This window comes from Mirounga leonina, unplaced genomic scaffold (assembly GCF_011800145.1).
Source record: "Mirounga leonina isolate KUSES-001 unplaced genomic scaffold, KU_Mleo_1.0 Mir_179, whole genome shotgun sequence".
Classification (NCBI taxonomy): domain Eukaryota; kingdom Metazoa; phylum Chordata; class Mammalia; order Carnivora; family Phocidae; genus Mirounga; species Mirounga leonina.
Genome location: NW_023270466.1, coordinates 2615845 through 2634885, shown reverse-complemented (window position 1 = coordinate 2634885; position 19041 = coordinate 2615845). Strand labels below are relative to the sequence as shown.

At 42.7% G+C, this 19041-nt stretch overlaps 1 protein-coding gene across 2 annotated transcripts in view; it reads right to left on the bottom strand.

Annotated features, from left to right (window-relative positions):
- NTRK2 (neurotrophic receptor tyrosine kinase 2) overlaps nucleotides 1-19041 on the bottom strand; it is a 131694-nt gene that overhangs the window by 47417 nt on the left and 65236 nt on the right. For both annotated transcript variants that reach the window (XM_035024405.1, XM_035024404.1), the window contains exon 11: nucleotides 12450-12549. In XM_035024405.1, coding sequence (XP_034880296.1) covers nucleotides 12450-12549 — 100 coding nt within the window. The remainder of the gene's footprint in view (nucleotides 1-12449; nucleotides 12550-19041) is intronic.

Genomic DNA, 19041 nt, shown 5'->3' with positions numbered 1-19041 from the left:
TCCCACAATATCTCTGCTCTGTGACTTTGAGAAACAGAAAATAAATAGTATTTTATAAAATAAAATAATATTTTTGATATAGTTATACTGGGACTATGAATCTTTTCTATAACCCCATGACCCTGCCCAGTGTAGGCAGCTGGATATCAAACACCCAATGCCTCAAGCGAGAGTTATCCAGGCAGAATTAAAATTAAAAAGTTGAAATCTTTGGTCAAGGCCAGAACGCTCTTTTTTTTCCCCCCAATAGAAGCCGGTATGTATAGAATGATTAAATTTAAAAAAAACACCATTCTGCAACCCTTAGAAATTAAATAACTATTTCAGGAAAGGATCAGAGCTAGATACCAAGCCCATTAGGTTCAAATTTTAGGGGAAGAGGATATTTGCTAGATGCCAAACTATCACTCCACAAATTACTTACCAATTGCCAAGGGAAACTTAAATTTCTAAAGAAAAGATCTGGGGGTCACCTTCCTTAAAAAGCAATCCAACTTACACAAGTAGTGTAACAACCTGACATTATGTGCTTCTAAATGAGATACAATGTAAAGTGTTCAGCATCTGTGATGGCCTTCTTCCCCAAAACATTTCATTTACACCTAATCGAGCCTTTTGAAATAAGTTCCAATTCAAGGAAATGCAGGGGATAAATGACAAAGAATCCCACAAAACAGGGCACCTGGGTGGCTCAGTCAGTTAAGTGTCTGCCTTTGGCTCAGGTCATGATCCTGAGGTCCTGGGATCGAGCCCCATGTCAGGCTCGCTGCTCAGCGGGGAGCCTGCTTCTCCCTCTCCCTCTGCCGCTCCCCGTTTGTGCTCTCTCACTCTCTCTCTCTCAAATAAATAAATCTTAAAAAATAAAAAAGAATACTGCAAAAAAAAAAAAAAGGTCACATACTGCTAGAATGAAGAACATCCTACAGGACAACTGGCTGGTCCCTTCAAAAAGTCAATGTCAAGAGGGAAAAAAATGAAGGTAGCATTCTAGACTGAAAGGGACCAAAGAAGCACACTCACCACATGCAATGCGTGAACTCTGAGTTGATCTCAGTTTGAAATAGAAGCTGTATGAGCAGTGGGTATTATACACAATGGATAAATCACTGAACACTGCAACAGAAACTAATGATGTACTATATGTTGGCTAATTGAAATTAAATTTTTTAAAAAAAGAATGAAATGTAAGCTGTAAAAGGCACTGTCGAATAACTGGGGGAATTTGAAGACGCACCAGGTGTTATCTGTTTTTACAGAACTCTTTGAACTTTCTTAGGTACAATGATATTGGTATTGGGTTGTGCTTTTAGGAGATACTGTGTCCTTAGCTGTAGGAGAAACATGCTGGGACATTTAGGTGCGAAGTGACATGATATGGGCAACTTATTTTCAAACAGCAAAATGTTAAACAGAGGATGAATCTCCGTGTTGAGTATACAGCTGTTCATTGTAATATCCTTTCAAATTTTCTTCTTGTTGAAAATTTCATCATAAAAAGTTAGAGAGAAAAACAAGATCCACATACATGACAGAAATGATTTGGAAGGAGATGAATTAGGAAAGAACACTTTTCATACTCTTTCTGTCCCCATGGGAAAGCAGAGGGTCAGAAGGGAGGCCAGCAAGTCAGCTGCAGGTAAGAGGAGACCAGTAACCTGTCCCCTCGTAAAGTATGGGGGTTGGCGGAACCATAGAACCTCTAGTCAATGTTGGAGATTAAAAAAATGAAGAAGCCTGAGTCCATCTTTTTTCTGGGAGGACCTTAAAAAAGATGGCCAAGAAACCAGAGCAATCTCAAGCCTATAATGGCACGAGTAATAAATGAGAGAAACCATAGTGTGTTGTCTAGGGAGAGAGAGCAGGGGCCACTTGCACAGAATTTCTTGGTCCCAAAGCCCCAAGAATGCCCCTGCAGAGACGTGTGTGAAGCTGACAGAACCTGGTTGGGAACACAAGACGGTATATCTGTGACTTGCCCGAATTCAGTGGCTGAGGACAAGTGGGAAGGTGAGCAACAAAGCAGCCACCAACATGAAGAAGAAATGACCACCTGTGGCCACAAATATGCCCCCTCCACACAGTGGCATGTCATGACCCCTGAGGATTTAATCCCACACAATCCCACACACCGCACCATCGTCCAGGAACTGAAATAAGCAACCTGAGGAAATGGAGCTGAGAGACCAGTGTGAGAGACCCTGACCTGATGGAATAAACATCGAATGTTCTGTGATTGTCCAAAATTGGCACACAGACATGATGTTTCTTATGTTAATAATAAGGAGAATGTGGTTCCACCATGGAGAATAAAAAAAGACTATCTCATTACGCACCCAAATAATAAAGGATTTCACCAGAAGTACACGGCAAACTCGTCTAGTGAGCGTGTGACTGTTCTGAATGATTTTGTAACAGGATGGTAGATACTGAAGCTGGAGAGCACCCTCAGATGCCCTGCAGTCCTGTACTGTTATTTCTGGTCCTCACACAATTTCCTTTACAGATGATCCAGGAAGTCAGTGTGGGAAAGGCTCAGTTGGGTGGTTGACTCTCGGATCTTGGCGGGACTACTAAAGAGGACAACCATGACTGTAAATAGAAACACCACCTCATTCCCAACGTCCTCCCCTCCGACTCCACTCCCACTCCTCAACTCTCGCCCCCTTCCTGCCTTCCACTCTCACTACCTGGGGTGGAGATGACTCTTCTGCCTTCAATTTGGGATATCAATCTCTTAATATTAAAGACTTAACAAGTTAGGGGCGCCTGGGTGGCTCAGTCGTTAAACGTCTGCCTTCGGCTCAGGTCATGATCCCAGGGTCCTGGGATCGAGCCCCACATCGGGCTTCCTGCGCTGTGGGAAGCCTGCTTCTCCCTCTCCCACTCCCCCTGCTTGTGTTCCTTCTCTCACTATCTCTCTCTGTCAAATAAATAAATCTTAAAAAAAAATAAATAAATAAAGACTTAACAAGTTAGAATGAAAATGTCTCTCTCTCTCTTCCCCGCTCCCTCCCTCCCTCCCTCTCATTCTCTCTGTCCTCAGACCACTAACGCTCCCAGATGATCACAGAAGAAGCCAGTGACTTCTACTTCTGCTGATGCCTTGATGAAAATGAAGACCTCCCACTGCCATCTGCCTGCTCAAGCCTTGGCTTCTCTCACAGGAAATGCAGTATCTTGGTCTATGGATATAACAACATGGATGACAATCGACAGTATAAGGAAGAATTTATTTTCTCCAAAATCCCTCTTTTCATCTCTAGCAGGCTGCGAATACATCAAAAACGAGAGCCTATATTTGGGGCGCCTGGCTGGCTCAGTCAGAAGAGCATACGATTGTTGATCTCGGGGTTGTGTGTTCGAGCCCCACATTGGGTGTAGAGATTTCTTAAAAATAAAATCTTGGAAAAAAAAATTAAAGCCTCCTTTTGTTAAAAGAGACCGCTTTCACAGTCACAATCTCCTCCATGCAAAAGGGAAGCACCTTCGAACAGGAGGCTCCATGAGCTCATGTTTCTAAGTTTAAGCTAATGGTTACTGGGTCCCTACCGAATTCCACACCTACCTGCCCTTCTTGCCCCTTCCTTACAGTAAACGCCCCCCCTCAAAAGAAACTAGTAAAACCTCCTTACCCAATCCATCCATCAATAAAAGAGATTTCTTTAAACAGGTGAATCATCCAATGGACAATAAAATAAAGAACTTGCAGTAATTCATACCTTTAAAGAATGAAGGGCTTAACAGAAACATGTTTCAGCAGCTTTGCATTCATAATACATGTCCATAAAGTAGAGGCACGTTATAATTACAATTTTTTCTATAAACTCAACTAATAAGCCTGAAAACACTCATATACACTGTCTACATATGACACATTTTTTTTCTGTAATTCAGACTCAGTATCAATTCAGACAGGACTCTCCCCCTGCTCTTTTCCTTAATGATGTATTACTATAACATAAATCTAAAAAATAACTGCCTCTTCTGGAATTAGTTCAATAAGCTGGCTACTAAATTAAGCATTAATTTAATTCTTATAGTCGCCTGAGAGATGGGCATTTTTTTCTCATTTTACTGAAGAGGAACCTAAGATTTAGAAAGTATAAAAATTTCCCCCAAAATTATGGTGAGCATGTGGCAGACCTGGGATGTGAACCCCAGCAAGTCTGTTTCATGAGTCTCTAATATTATATTCCTCTACGCTTCTAGGTTTGAAGACTGAAGATTTAAGAACTTACAAACATGAAGGATATGCAGTATTCAAACAGACTGTCTTCCAACGTGCCACAGGACAATTCTGCTGATTTGGAGCTAAATTTATTCCCAGAGTCATTCAGTCTCTTTGCCCAAAATAAAGGAAGATAAAATCGAAGCATATGTTAGAATTTAAGCCAAGCTATTATCTATCCTCTTCGTAAATTCTGAAAAGCGTGTCCACCAAAATCAGATGCTAGGAATGAGGAGGAAGAAAACCAAAAGAGAGGAAGAATGTAAAATTAGGGAGCAAGGAAACGTGGAAGGACAAAATGAAGGGCAGAAAAAAAAAAAATGAAAGGTTAAAAAAAAGAGAGAAACAGGAATGGAGCAAAGGGGAAGAAGAACACCCCAGCTGTCCTGATTTGGGAGGTCTTTTGGAAAGTATGCCATGATCTGTGTATGGGGGGGCCCTGGGTGCCGCAGTCGGTTAAGCCTCCGACTCTTGGTTTTGGCTCCGGTCATGATCTCAGGGTCGTGAGCCGAGCCCCGCGTTGGGCTCTGTGCTCAGTGGGGAGTCTGCTGGAGGTTCCTTCTCTCTCCTCTCCCCCCGCCTCACAAATGAATAAATAAATCTTAAAAAAAAAAAAAAAAAAAAAAAGGTTAAAGTGAGTTCACCATACGATTTCTGGAGAACCAAAGAATGGGGAACAATTTTTCTTGACTTTGAAGTTCCAAACCTAATTTCTTAAGGGCTCCTTTGTCTTTTCGGGAAACACTAGTAGTGCAGAACGCCCCTAAACGATGTGCACTTTTTCCATTCCAGACACAGCTGGGCCCTCCCATGAAGCACACGGAGCTGGTGGTACGCCCAGGTGAGGCAGGTAGTTTACAAAGTTCGAGGTCAGGGCACTTGTGAGGCTAAGGGGGAGAAAAGCTGCTACTTCCTGCCGCCTGATGGAGCCAGTTCCTGAAAGTTCTACACCCATGTTCAATCTGGGCAAAGAATAAGCATGTTCCGCCCTTACAGAGACATAACCCAAATATCATCCCAAAGAGAAGTGACAGGGATCGGAGAGCAGATCCTCACCTTGCAGACGTATATGAGGAAAAGTTTTGTAATAACATTCTCCAAATGACAGAAAAGGAACATTTGGGTTAATTCTTTTTTTTTCTTCTGATAAATTTCCAATTTGTTAAATTACCCATGACTCTTTCAACAGAAAGTCTTTTCTGAAATACCTGAAAATTTTATTAAAACCAACAATTTTTTCCTCTACTAAGAGAGCGTGACGATATACTCTGAGCTCAATCAGAAGCTGGGGGAAGGGCAGCAAAAAAAAAAAAGGTTCCTGTGAAGACCTCCATTCTCTGTTACTATTTGGTGAGGCTTACACTCCCATATATTACATGAGAATGAACAAAGCTCATTACTTAGTTTTCAAAAGAGTTAAATGCTAAGTTCTTCAAAGATTCTTTTCTGTTTTATTAGGGGCTTTCTGATTCCAGAAAGTTAAAATAATATTCTTGGTCTCTCTGAAAATGTCACACTAAAATCTGTTCAAATATCTTTACTCTATATACCTCTGGGGGAAAAAAAGAAAAAAACAGAGTACTTGATACCAAGTTGAAAAAAAAAAAGAATTTCAGAAAGATTAAAGAGCTAAGTTAATACACACAGAGTAAAACTAGCAAAAGAAATATTAAGAACTATGTTTACAACCACAGGGAGGGGAAGGCTTCCTAAGCCAGATGTAAAACTTAGATGAAAAAGAGGGCCAGACTCATTTCTATAAGAAGGTAAATCTGTTGTTTGCCAAAAGACATTATTTATAAAAAAGGTAAAGACTAGAAAAACATCAGAATAATATATATAACCAATAAAAAATGAGTGTACATGATTTATAAGGTACATTTATAAATCAACAGGTAAAATGAACATTTCTTCTTATTGGTCACCTGATAAAGATGTTTCACCTTATTATCATTTTTTAAAGATTTATTTATTAATTTGAGAGAGAGAGAGAGAGCGTATGCATGAGCACGTGGCGGGGACAGGGAGGGAAAGAATCCCAAGCAGGCTCCATGCTCAGTGGGGTCAATGCCAGGACCCCAATACCATGACTTGAGCGGAAATCAAGAGTTGGATGCTCAACCAACTGAGCCACCCAGGTACCGCATTTCACCTCATTATTAGTCAGAATATCACTTTAACTGAATCGGCAAAAATAGAAAAGATTGATAATATCTGATATGGATGAAAGTATCAACAAAGGATGCCCTATACTACTGGTGAGAATATAAATTGATAAGCATTTACTCAAAATAATCTCTCAAAATATAAAATATACACCCTTTTCTCTCAGCAATCTATTCCAAGTATCTACCTCTATATGTAAGGCATTATTTGAAACACTTTTCTGAAAACTTGGTAAGAGCATACACATTAAAACATAACTTTAAACCATAACAACATAAACATTAAAAGGAGAAAACAAATCGCAATTTGTCAGTAATAATTATCATAATTACTAAATGCCAGGGACTTTCCTGAGCGCTTCCTATACACAAACTCAGCGTGTTTCCTAACAACCCGACGAGGTGGGTACAATGATTGCCCCATTCCAGATGGAAATACTGAGGCAAAGGAGGATGGGAAAGTTGCTCGAAGTCACACAGCTTGTCACGGGCAGCAGCAGGTTTCAGACCCAAGGAGCCTGAGAGCAGCCTACTCTGAAACACTCATTAGTTCAAATTCAGGGGATACCCAGGTACTGATACGAAAGATCCACAAGGCAAACTGTTACCTTTAAAGCAGATGCAGCTTGAGTTTGGGATTACAATTTCTTTATGGGACCAACAATGAGTCTGTTTGATTATCTACATGTGGATTTTATTATTTGCATAATATATGCACTCTAGATGGTTAAAGAAGGTTATCCCTAGCAGTGGAAAGGGTAGCAAGAAAGGAAGATTAAGTGCAATCCTACTTTTAGCTCCATATATTTCCAAACGGCTTGAAACTGTGAAAAGCAAGAATGCATTCATGTGTTACTGTTATAATTTTTTTAAGTTATTTGTCTTTAAAAAAAAAAACAGTGGGGGTGCATATGGAAAACAGTTTGTCCTTACAGATGTTTCTACAACTGTGTTTCTGGCTTTTGAACACATTTTTCCCTCTTTTAAAAGTTGATCCAAATATCTGTTCAACTCAACCTCCTCAACTTTCCAGAATTATTTTCAGTTCGTAGAAAAGGCTCTAACCTTCAACTTCTCTAGCTTCGGTCCCACTATATGTTTATGACTATTTTTAAATAGCCAAATTTTCGGTTCCTGTTGAAAGACATTTAGGAGATCATTTATAAGAGGAAAAACAAACTGTGGACCTTGAATGTAGAGTTGAGAAAACCTGGCTCTGCATTCTCAGGGAGTGCAGTTCTCTGGTCAATTACGAATTGGAAATTTCTACAGCTCAAGTCGTAGGAATGAGTGCAGATCGGTGGTTTACGTGCAAGAACAGGAGGCCGCAGATGAAATCTGCAGGCTATCAACACTGAATGAGAGAACAGGCCTCCTATTCCAGTTCCTCCTGTGGGATGTCTTAGGGTCACTTAGATATATTTACTGTAGACGGACAAAGGATGCGCCGGCGCTCAGGGAATAAATATCACTATGTGGGCTTCCATCAGGAACTGCATGTAACAAAGCTGATGGTCACAAGGATTCTCCATCAGGGTGACGAGTGCCAAGCCCCCTCCACCCGTCTGGCTCCCGTATATTTTTTCCAGGCCTGCACACCATCCACGCCATCAGGCGGGGCTCCCAAACGCGGAGTGCTCTTGGAAGGCCCGTCAGCCCTCGTGCCCCCCGATGTTTCCACTTCCCCATCCTGCACACTTCTCCATCTTCCGTGAAGAAAGGGAGCCAGGAAGCAATGTGAGAACTAAACACGAGACTTGGTTACAACACAAGGAGGAGCGTGCTGAGGCCTGGCTGCCGGTTCCTTTGGCAATACAGCTGCTCTGGAAAAGCCTTGCAGCCCTATTTCAGCGGAAACTAAAATTAAAATCAATCAGAAGCAGCCTGAGAGAAAAGGGATAAAATTATACATTTATGTAGAGGGGTATGGATACAGACATAAATGTCGGTAGTTTGTTATATATTTTAGGCATCTCTCTTAAGCGCACATATAAATAATCCCTATACAGATGACCAAGCACTAACAGAAGGCCTTTATTCGGGGCTTCCGTGATTATGGTAGCCAGATATTCAACCAAAAAGCAATAGGCTGGTGTAAAGACACAAAAACGAGCATGGAAAAACAGACTGGGGTAAATTCTACCTCCTGACATCTTCATTGACAAAAGGCCAGTAGTCCATTGAACATTGGCAACAAGAGGCTTAGACTATTATTAAGCAATAATGAAAAATAAATTCTAGGTTAGCACCAAGATAGGGCCCACCATCAGGCACTTCTACCAGCTTCAAAGCTGGATAAAGACACATATTCCGAGGCCATATATTCAAAGGCAGAGAAGCAGAAATCCATGATGCTCCCGTATAAAATGGAAAGCCAAAGTGAACCCTCCAAACTGAAACAGCAATAATTGTATGAAAATTGTATGGAAACCTATAAATCCTAAGCAAAAACCTAGCAAAATGACCTCCTGTCTAGGGCCATTACTTATCTGGAATAATCAAAGAAAGCAGGGGTGAAGGGGGTGGAGAGAGGCTCTGACTCCTTAAAAACTTACAAAAGCTCTCAGATTCTCTCTTTCGCCATTCACATATGAGCTGTCCTCCAAATATCAACTGTTTTCCAATTACCAAACTAAAGTGACTGAAATTGGAAACTCTCTGTGATCATTCATTCAGTCAATTAATACTTACCGAGTGCCAATTTGGATGATGAACAAGACCACTACAAACCCTGTCTTCACAGAGCTCCCAGCCAAAGCTCCATGTGTGAGACGGTCCCTTCAGCCTTTGGTTGCAGGGAATTGACAGAACAGAAAATAAACCCTAGGAAGCTTCCAGTCACATAAACCCACGTCCAGAGAACACACCACCACTCACTGGTGATATTCTAAAATCTAGATTTAATGCTCAGGTTTGGCATTTAGAGATCACCTTCCCACATAAACAATACCATCAATCGTGTCTGGGTCCTTAGGTCAATCCACAGGGCTTGAGTTGCCCTGCATTCAGCTGCAGTGTGATTTAAAGAGGTTTCTGGTGACCCCAGACCCTTCCAATCCACAATCTTAAACTATGGTTATGATCCCGAGACAGCTACTGTGATGACACAGTGCCCAACACTGGACGCTGGGATGGGCAAAAAGCTGCAAGTACCTGGTGGGCAGGCTGACCGCCACCTGCAATCTCAATCTGTCTCCCAGACAAGGGACTAGGAATGGAGGCAGAATCTCCCGAAGGTGCTTCTGAGGGCAAGAATTACATTTGGAACAGCTCATTTGCCCATCACACAGAACAGAGCCATTGGTCCTGGCCAAGGCTATGTGCATTTCACACGGTTGTTACTGAGAAATCAGCACTCACGTGTTTCCTGGCGATTTCAGGAGGTATAATAGTATTTTTACATACTCTTCCCTTTATAAGGCATACATCTTTTTCAGCAGTGATCCCAGCACTAATAGCATTTAAAGTACATTAACTTCTTTTAATGTTAAATACCACTTTTTATGCAGTTTCATTTGCCCTCATCTTATCTCCCAGACCCCCCCACAAAAAAAATCATCAACTCAGCATCTGACTAGTAAAAACAATAGCCTCAGCTCAAGCCCGATGTGTTTATTTTTTTTTTTAAAGAGTTTATTTATGTATTTGACAGAGAGAGACACAGCGAGAGAGGGAACACAAGCAGGGGGAGTGGGAGAGGGAGAAGCAGGCTTCCTGCTGAGCAGGGAGCCTGATGCGGGACTCGATCCCAGGACCCTGGGATCATGACCTGAGCCGAAGGCAGACGCTTAACGACTGAGCCACCCAGGTGCCCCAAGCCCGATGTGTTTAAACCATGGCATGGATAGATGTGCAGCAAAAATAGAAAAAGAAGTTATTCTAAACAAGACCCGTGAGTCTCCGAGATGATTTTTTCAAAAACAACTTTAGTTATGTTTGGAAATTAGGGAGTGAAAGCATAGGATATAGTAGCGACTGCCTGAAGGAAGTCATTTACTGGCTCTGGGACAAGGTTTAGCAAAATCTTCCTTACAATTCATTAAGGATCCCCTTAGGTTATAAACGTTCGGGAAATGTAGGTGCTTTAGCGGTAATCATCCCAAATTATCCAAATAAAAATCTGTTTCAGTCTTCATGTGGGAGTCTCTATAGGAAATACAATCTTCTCTGAAACAAATGTCTACCTTTTAGTCTCTCCCTCCCTGCGCCGCACAGACTATGTCAACGCTTACAGACCATTCCAGAGGTTGTTTTCCTAACACAAAGCTGGGGTGAGAACAGCTCCTAAATATCACTGCTAGGGTTCCCAAAGCTTTTGTGCAGCTCCCAGTAGAACCTAAACAGATTCTCTCTCTGAAGAACCCATGAGATGAAAGGTCTCAAACTAAACCCTCAAGAAGGGAAAGTAATGATGCTAGTATCTGGCTCTCTCTAGTAAAATCCCTGCTTGGGGACATCCACTCCAAGTGCCTCTAAGGAAACAAAGTACTTGATCAAAATGAGGAAAACAAAATGCCATGGTGGGTGGCTGACATGCAGAAAACAGTAGCCTCGCCCAGACCTAGGCCCAGAAAGGTCTGCAAAGCAATGCCCCTCCCCCATCTTGTCACTCAGAAGGTGCTAGCCCTTGTTGATCCCATAGAACGGTGATTCTCCAGGAATGCTTGGGCCACGGTTGTATTGTCATCCTTGGAAACTGTTAGAAATGCCAAGTATCAGGCCCACCTCAGACCTGTTAAATCAGAAACTCTTGGGGTGGCCCAGAAATCTGTGTTTTCACAAGCCTTCCAGGAGCTGCTGATGCGAAGTCACGTTTGTAAACCAGCATCGTAGTAGGACTAATTAAAATCACTGTCCCTCCCCCAGGCCTTATTTATAATTGGAGAATGAGAGACCTTTCCTCCTCCAAAAGAAATGTCAAGAATCGGCAGGTCCAGAGAAAGTCAGGAGCAGATCTGGGGGCTATTCAAGGCCTAATTTACCACTACTCCTCCCTGTTCACTTCAGGTTTAGGGATTTTGATCATGGGCACCCACAGAGGGAGAGGAGAAAGCGTCAGAAATAGATCCACTCCATCCCAGAGCCCAGGGTACGCTGGACAGCTTATCGCTCCATAAACATCACTTCCAAGTGAGTAGGCAACGTAAATAGTGGTTGTAATGAACCAGACAGATCAAGAAAACCCACCACGTTGTCTTTAACACAATGAAGCCACCACTAAACCTACTTCGCGGCTTTCCCAAGCTAGTGGCTATTTATAAGAGACCACACAAAATTCAACAATAGCATCTTAGTCAATACGTAACGTTTAAACTTCAGAGCAAATGCTTTTCAATCGCTGAAAATCTTGGCTATTTATATAACAAGAACATTTAAATAAGTTTTCTCCCCTACAATGAATTTTCAGTCCTCTGAGAGAGACCCCTGGTCTATTCTTGGGCAACATGGCCAACAATTTTACAATTTTTAATCTAGCACTGGGCATCTTTCCATTAACGCATGCACGTGCGCGCGCACACACACACACACACACGCTCATTCACAAAGCTTCAACGTACAGCCGGTGTTCTGATTTCGCTTCCCCAACACAGTTCAAATCTCAGAAGATGAGAACTTTACTGTAAAGCAGTAGCAACAACAAAAGCTACCACGGAAGGGTCCGGAAGTCACCTGCACAGCAGAAAGGACCCTTCTGCACAAAACACTTGTGTCCCTAACTAACCTACTGCCATCACACCTCGCCTGCCTTTCTGAAGCCGAAGGGAAACCCAGGCACTCTTTGCCTATATTGTTATTAGTTACTTGAGACTCAGGAAACCAGTTCAAGTTCAGTGTCTTCTGGGACAACCGTCCTCCTTGGAAAGTGGGCACTGCTGAGTAATCAACATTATTTTGCTCTGCCTTGATTTGTAGTATCATATCCTTGTTGCTATTTTTTCAGCCTTAAAACCTAGTCATTGTAAATCTAGCTGCTTCTTTCTTTAGTGGTAATTAGCATTAGTCAGAAGCCAAAAATGATTCCACATAAGAAGTAAAATAAACAGAACCCTTCTTACCTTTCATGCCAAACTTGGAGTGTCTTGCCAACTTCAACAGAAACAGCATCACCAGCAGACAAAATCCCACCACAGACGCAATTACCACCACAGCATAGACCTAGAGGAAAGAAGGGAGGGTGGTCATGACCTTGCTCCTTAGTTCCCTACATCCAGGTGATGATGATAATGAGGATGACAGTTCATATTTACTACTTGCTCTGCTAGGAACTTTGTGTCTACCAACCCATTTATCACTCAACAACTCTACAATGAAGTATTGTAGGTCCGATTATTATCCCTACTTTACAAATGAGAACACATAAGTTAGAAGCTTATAAAAATATCAGTGTAATTGATACTGTATAAACACAGAGATATATTACTCTCTCCCCATCTATCTATCCTCCTACCTACCTACCTGGAGAGAGGAGAGAGAATATACAAAACTTGAATGATAAAATACTGATTATTTCTGAAGCTGGTGAAAGAAACAGTAGGGTTCATTTTGCTATGCTCTCTATCGTTGGGCATGTTAGAAAGCTGTCCATAATAAAAAGATTTTTTTTAAGTTAGCTCTTAGAAATCAGAGTCCCATGGAGCTGGGAGTGGGCAGGGAAGGGAGCAGGAGGGGTACCTGTGGGTGAGTTCACTTGTGAAAGCTCATTGGGTTGTAGATTTATGATAGGTACACATATGTGCATGTATAATAGAGGTCAACACAAAGTTTTTTAAACTTAAAATGTAATTGCAACATGTGGGTTACACAAGTAGAGAGAGTAGATGCAGATCCGTGTGAATCCTGCCACAACCCTGAGTGAGATCACAGAGGCCTAAGAGTGTAATGCTAATGAAGTACATATTAACATTTCAGAAACAAAGATGGAAGCAGAACAAGGCATCTCCTTCCATTCCTGCTGCTCACTCCAAGGTCCTGCTCCCAAGAAAAGTGTGACTCTCTAAGCCAGGAGGCAGCAACTTTTGCTCTAAAGGGTTAGACAGTACATACTTTAGGCTTTGGGGGCCATACAGTCTCTTTCACAAACTCTCAACTCTGCTGGTGTAGAGTGAAAGCAACCATAGACAGTAGGTAAGCCAATGGGCATGACTGGGTGCCAATAAAACTTTATTGACAAAAACAGATGGCTATAGTTTGCAGACTCCTATTCTAAACTGTTTTAGATGTCCACACTTACTTAGATGCTTAAGCTTCTTTTTGTTTCATTTAATCTGCATAATAATCCTTAAGACAAATATTATTCCCATCTGTGATAATCATTAATGCTGTTTACCAAACATTTCTAGTTCATCCTGTGTTTCTCTTTATAAGATTCACTTCCTGGCTTCCTTGTGGTAAGATGGGTGCATGTGACCAGTTCTGGCCAATGAGGCGAGACTCGTATCCCTGACAATGGAGCCTTTCACTGCTACCCTGAGCTCTTAGACTGAGGCAGTTATTCACACCCAGGGATGATGTTATACCTAGGGGACAGCTGTCAATTTGGGGTTTTCACAACTGGAGGAGGATGCTACTAGCAACTAATGGGTCAAGGCCAGGGATGCTGCTAAACATCCTACAACACTTAACAACCCCCCACAACAAAAAGTTATTCGTCCATAATAATGATGTCAATAGTTCCAAGGCTGAGAACCCTGCTCTCATACTTCTTTCTGGGCCTTAATAAATGCTAACTTTCCAAAAGTGGCTGCCTATCAATCTAGTCTTAGAATGAGGACAAGGCTGACCGAACTGCCGGTCAACACAAATAATGAGGCAGGAAGTAAACCTTTGTCATTTTAAGCTGCTAAGATTTGGGGATTTTTGTTACTGCAGCATAGTTTATGCTGACTAATGTACCCATCTTGGAATGAGAGGCAGTAGAGCCTCTCATTATAAGAACATGAGTTCCTCATGAGTTTGAAATTTGGATTTACCACTTACTGGGTGCCTGACCTCAGAATTACTCAATCTGTCAGCATCCCACACACCTCATGTGTGAAACAGGGAATATAATCATTCTACCTTGCAGATTATTTAAATCCTCAGTGAGTTAATGCAGATAATGGGTTTGGAACAGAGTCTTCTACAATAGATAATAAATTAATGTTGGCTATGAGGATAGTAAAACAGAGATTTATAAGAAGTTAAATAAGCAACCCAAGATCACACCTTTCGAGCTTGGGATTTGAACTGAAGTCTAAGTACAAAACCTGCGACTTATCCATGGTTCAGCCTTTATAGTACTCTTTCAAAACACATGGCTGAGAGGGAAGACAGGATAATAAAAATGCATGGCTAATCCTCCTGTGACATCCTCTCTGGCATCCACTGGGGACAGGACAGCATTAAAGAAGGCACGAAACCCAGGAGAGGGCACATGCCACACACTTGCCCAGAGTGGAGCCAAGCTGTGAGAATCCTCTCCTCTGGCCCTGTGGTCATGAGTTGTGAGTGGCTCTCCCGGAGAACACCTCTGCCAATGTTTGAGTGCAGACTTAACTCTGTCTCTGTGGCCTATATACAAACAGAGTGCTTGTGATTCCTAAAAGGTTAATTATAGATCAACTTGTAACTAACGCCGTTTCCCTCAAACGTACCTAATGATTTGAGGTGTTTTTTTTTTCTTTTTTTTCCATCTTTATTTCTAACTAACATTTGCATGGAAAAGAGATCGTAGTATTTTAGCTCTCAGTTTCTCAATCTTATTAAATTCCAGACTTGTACTAATAGAAGGAGAAAAATTGAATAAACAAGTTCAATCCCTATTTCATAGATAAGGAAACGGGGATGGAGAGATGTTAAGGGACTTGCCCTTAGCCCCACAACTTCTCTGTAGGACCAGAGACAGCCTCTGACCCACTTCAGAAAGTACCTGACTGGCATTCAGAAGACTTGGTCCTTATGTTTCCAGGACACCTTGCCTTTACGAGCTGTGAGAGTTAACAGATGCTTCACTTCTGCAAGCTTCCATTCCCTCACTTGTACACGGAGATAATAATACCTGCCCTGACTTCTCTATTTCATTATAGTGTTTAAGTCAACCTGGAAAATGGGAAGGGGTTCTACTGCTGGGGAGCAGCTAATGATCTGCAAGCAAATATTTAAACCTGTTCAAGCAGCTCTATGTGCAAAGAATCCTTTAATAAACAAAGAATCCCAAGACAATGAGAAGAATTGTTTCCTCAAAAATGAATTGTTTGATAAATACAGTTCCATGTACCGTGCATGTGTTGGGTGGGGGTGGTCTTTATGTGGGAGACAAGCAGGGGTGAATGTATTTGTTCATTTCTTTGCTTGGTTGGTTGGTTTGGTTGGCCGGCTGGCCAGCTGCTTAGTTGTTTGGTTGTTTGGTTAGTTGGTTGGTTGGTTGGTAGGTTAGTTTGCTGTTTGCTTGTTTGGTTAGTTGGCTGGTTATCTGGTTAGTTGATTGGTTGGTTGGTTAGTTGGCTGGTTGGTTGTTTGGTTAATTATGTGGCTGGTTGGTTGATTGGTTGGTTAGTTGTTTTTAATCTGAGGCTATCTCTCAGCATGAACAAGGGCCTGCTCTACTCAAAAAAATCCAGCAAGGTTCATGAAGAGCACTTATTGGACCAGAAAGGAGAGCATTTGAGGCTGTCTTCCAAATGCTCTGATAACACCTTTAACTCTTCTATCAGCTCCCTGACTCTGAAACTCTTCTAATCTAACAATCCTCCTTGTGATCAGGAACTGTTCATGAATTAAATATCTGATCCAGACTTAAGTTTTACACTTTCTTTAAATTGTACAAAGCATTACACCTTGCACCTGTCATGCAGATTTCCAGGGACCTCAGGTGGAATTGTAATGTACCAACTTTCAACAAAGAGTATTTTCAGTGATCTTGCCTTCCAGTGGCCCTACTGTAGAGAGTCCAAATATCACTGAGATGTGCCACTTAGGGACTTAAATTTATGATTTGGTCTCAAAAGAGAAAAGTGAAGTTGGCATGTAATTTTTAGTAACTGGGATATGTACACACCTGTGGGCTTAACACATGCTCCTTGGATTCCTTATATACACAAACAACTTTCTCAAACCAAAAAGCACTAAGTGGTTTGGTATGAGAATAAACCAAAAAGATTGCACAAGGCAGGAAGTAGAAAACATTCTGCAGCTGATTTACCACGGCATTTGTCCCTGTTATTTCAATGCAATGCATCCCATCATCTATGGACATATGTGTGTGTGTGTCTCCATGTACTGGATACGCGTATTTTGAGTTGCAGCTGAGCTACATCTGTTACGATCCTCCCATTCCCACCGCCAGGGCCCTGGTTTAAATATAAATCACATCTCCCTAACTAATCACACTGCTTCCAATCTCTCTGTCTTGCAACCCATTCTAGAGCACTCACCATTACTCTAATCAGCCTCCAATTTTTATTACCTCCTAGGTGCCAGACACTATTTGAGGGATGAGGGATACAGCTCTGAAAAACACTGACCAGGTTGCCTAGACTTGGAAATTCACTAAAGAATCTAGGGAAGGAGGGGGGTCTGGGTGTCTCAGTAGGTTAGGCGTCCAACTCTTAATTTTGGCTCAGGTCATGATCTCCGGGTCATGAGATCAAGCCCCACAACGGGCTCCGTGATGAACGTGGAGCCTGCTTGAGATTCTCTCCCTCCCTCTCCCTCTGCCCCTCCCCACCACCTCCGTGCACCCCATGTGCACGTGTTCTCTCTCTCTCTCTAAAAAGAATCTAGGGAAGGAAAAAAGACATTACCAAAAAAAAAAAAAAAGACATTACACAAGTAAACAATAAAGAAGCAAGGGAATTACAGACAAGAATAACTGCTCAGAAGAAAACAGAACATGATCGTGGCTGCCTGGTGGCTAAAGCCATGTGATGACCATTGGGAAGTACATGCCTTGTAGAGGGAACAGCAAACATAAAGGCTGTGAGACAAGAGTAAGCCCGAAGCATGTGAGAGAACATGAAGAAGGACAGGTGGCACATGTGAGGGCAGGGTGCGGGGTGAAGGCAGAGACGCAGACGAGGGCAAGATATGCGGGGCCTTTTTGCCACCATGAGGAGCTGGGCTTTTGTAATAAAAGTTCTCTTACACTCGCACTGGGAAGACTCTGAGAATGACAATAAAAATGATCTGATTTGTGCTTTTCAGAGGTCACTCAGGCTGCTGTATGGAGAAAGGCCGGGAGATCACAGGGTGGGAGAGGAGGGACAGGTAGAGGCTGCAGAGGTCATCCGGGAACGAGCAACTGTGGTAAACTCCCTCTGTGAAGGGCCAGATACTAAACACTTCCAGCTCTGCAGGCCATACAGACTTTGCTGCAGCTACTCCAGCCACGTCTGTAGCACAAAAGTGGCCACAGTCGATACGTCAATAGGCATGACCGTGTTCCGATAAAACTTTATTTTTTACGGACCCTGACATTTGAATTTCATAAGAGTTGCACACGTCACGAAATATATCATTCTCCTTTTCATTTTTTTTTTTCCAAGCCACTTAAAAAGGTAAAAACTCTTCTTAGCCCGCAGATGGCACAAAAACAGGGGGTGAGCCGGACTTGGCCTGCGGGCCGTAGTTTCCCAACCCTCAGGTGAGCCTGCGGCCAACGCAGCGGGGGTGGGGGGATGTGGATGGGTTTGGGGTTTATCAGGTGGCAGAGCTCACAGCACAGGGGACTGGGTGCACGTGACAGTGACAAGAAGAATGAGGGATGCTGCTGGCCTTTGAGCTGAGCAGCTGACAGACTAACCCTGCCACAGTCCTGGGGCTCAAGCCCGCCCCCTTCAGCGGCTCCTCCCTGCGTGATAAATCTAACGCCTGGCACTGAGTTTCAAAACCCCATGACCGGGCACAACCACCTCTCCGATCGTGCCTCTGACGACCCCCCACCCCAACACACACCTTACCTGCCCATCAAAACCGTTTTCCGGTCCGCGGGCTCTTGTGCACACATCCAAAATGCCCTTCCCTTGGTTTCCTGTCCGTCTAAATCCAGCCATCCCGCACAGCTGGAAAACGCCCCCGGCCCCAGCAAGACCCCTCTGGAGCTCCCAGCAGGAAGGAGTGGAGCACCTGCCCCTCTAGGTCCAGCTCTCACATCCCCCTGCTTCTCTGTCTGTATCACAGGTGCTGGTATCCGGTCACCGCTCAGGGCTCTGACCAAAGTATGAACTCCTGAAGGACAGACCAGCTCTTCCTTCATATTTTTCTATCTTCCCACTGCCCGTCCCTCCCAGAACCTACGGGATTCCTTAAATTTAGTGGGCAATGAGACTCTTATTAAAATACGGAACAAGACAGGCGTGAAGATGCCGAAGACGGGAATAATGCCCAAATGAGACACTGCTCTTCTTTTAAAGGACAGACATTTAAAATAAGAACCACTAGCAATTAAAGGGACACATAAAAGGGGAAGCAAGTAAGTCAGAGGCTACACAGCACATTTATCACTTCCCTCGAACCTTTCTGTGAAGTCTTCCAAACGTCAACACCCTATTCACACCTGAACAGTAAAAATGTCATGTTGAAAGACACGCACCGAAGCAGTTCTGCTCCCCCCAACATTTAAGCATCCACAGCGCTCAGAGCCGACCTAGGAAACAACTATTTATCTCACTC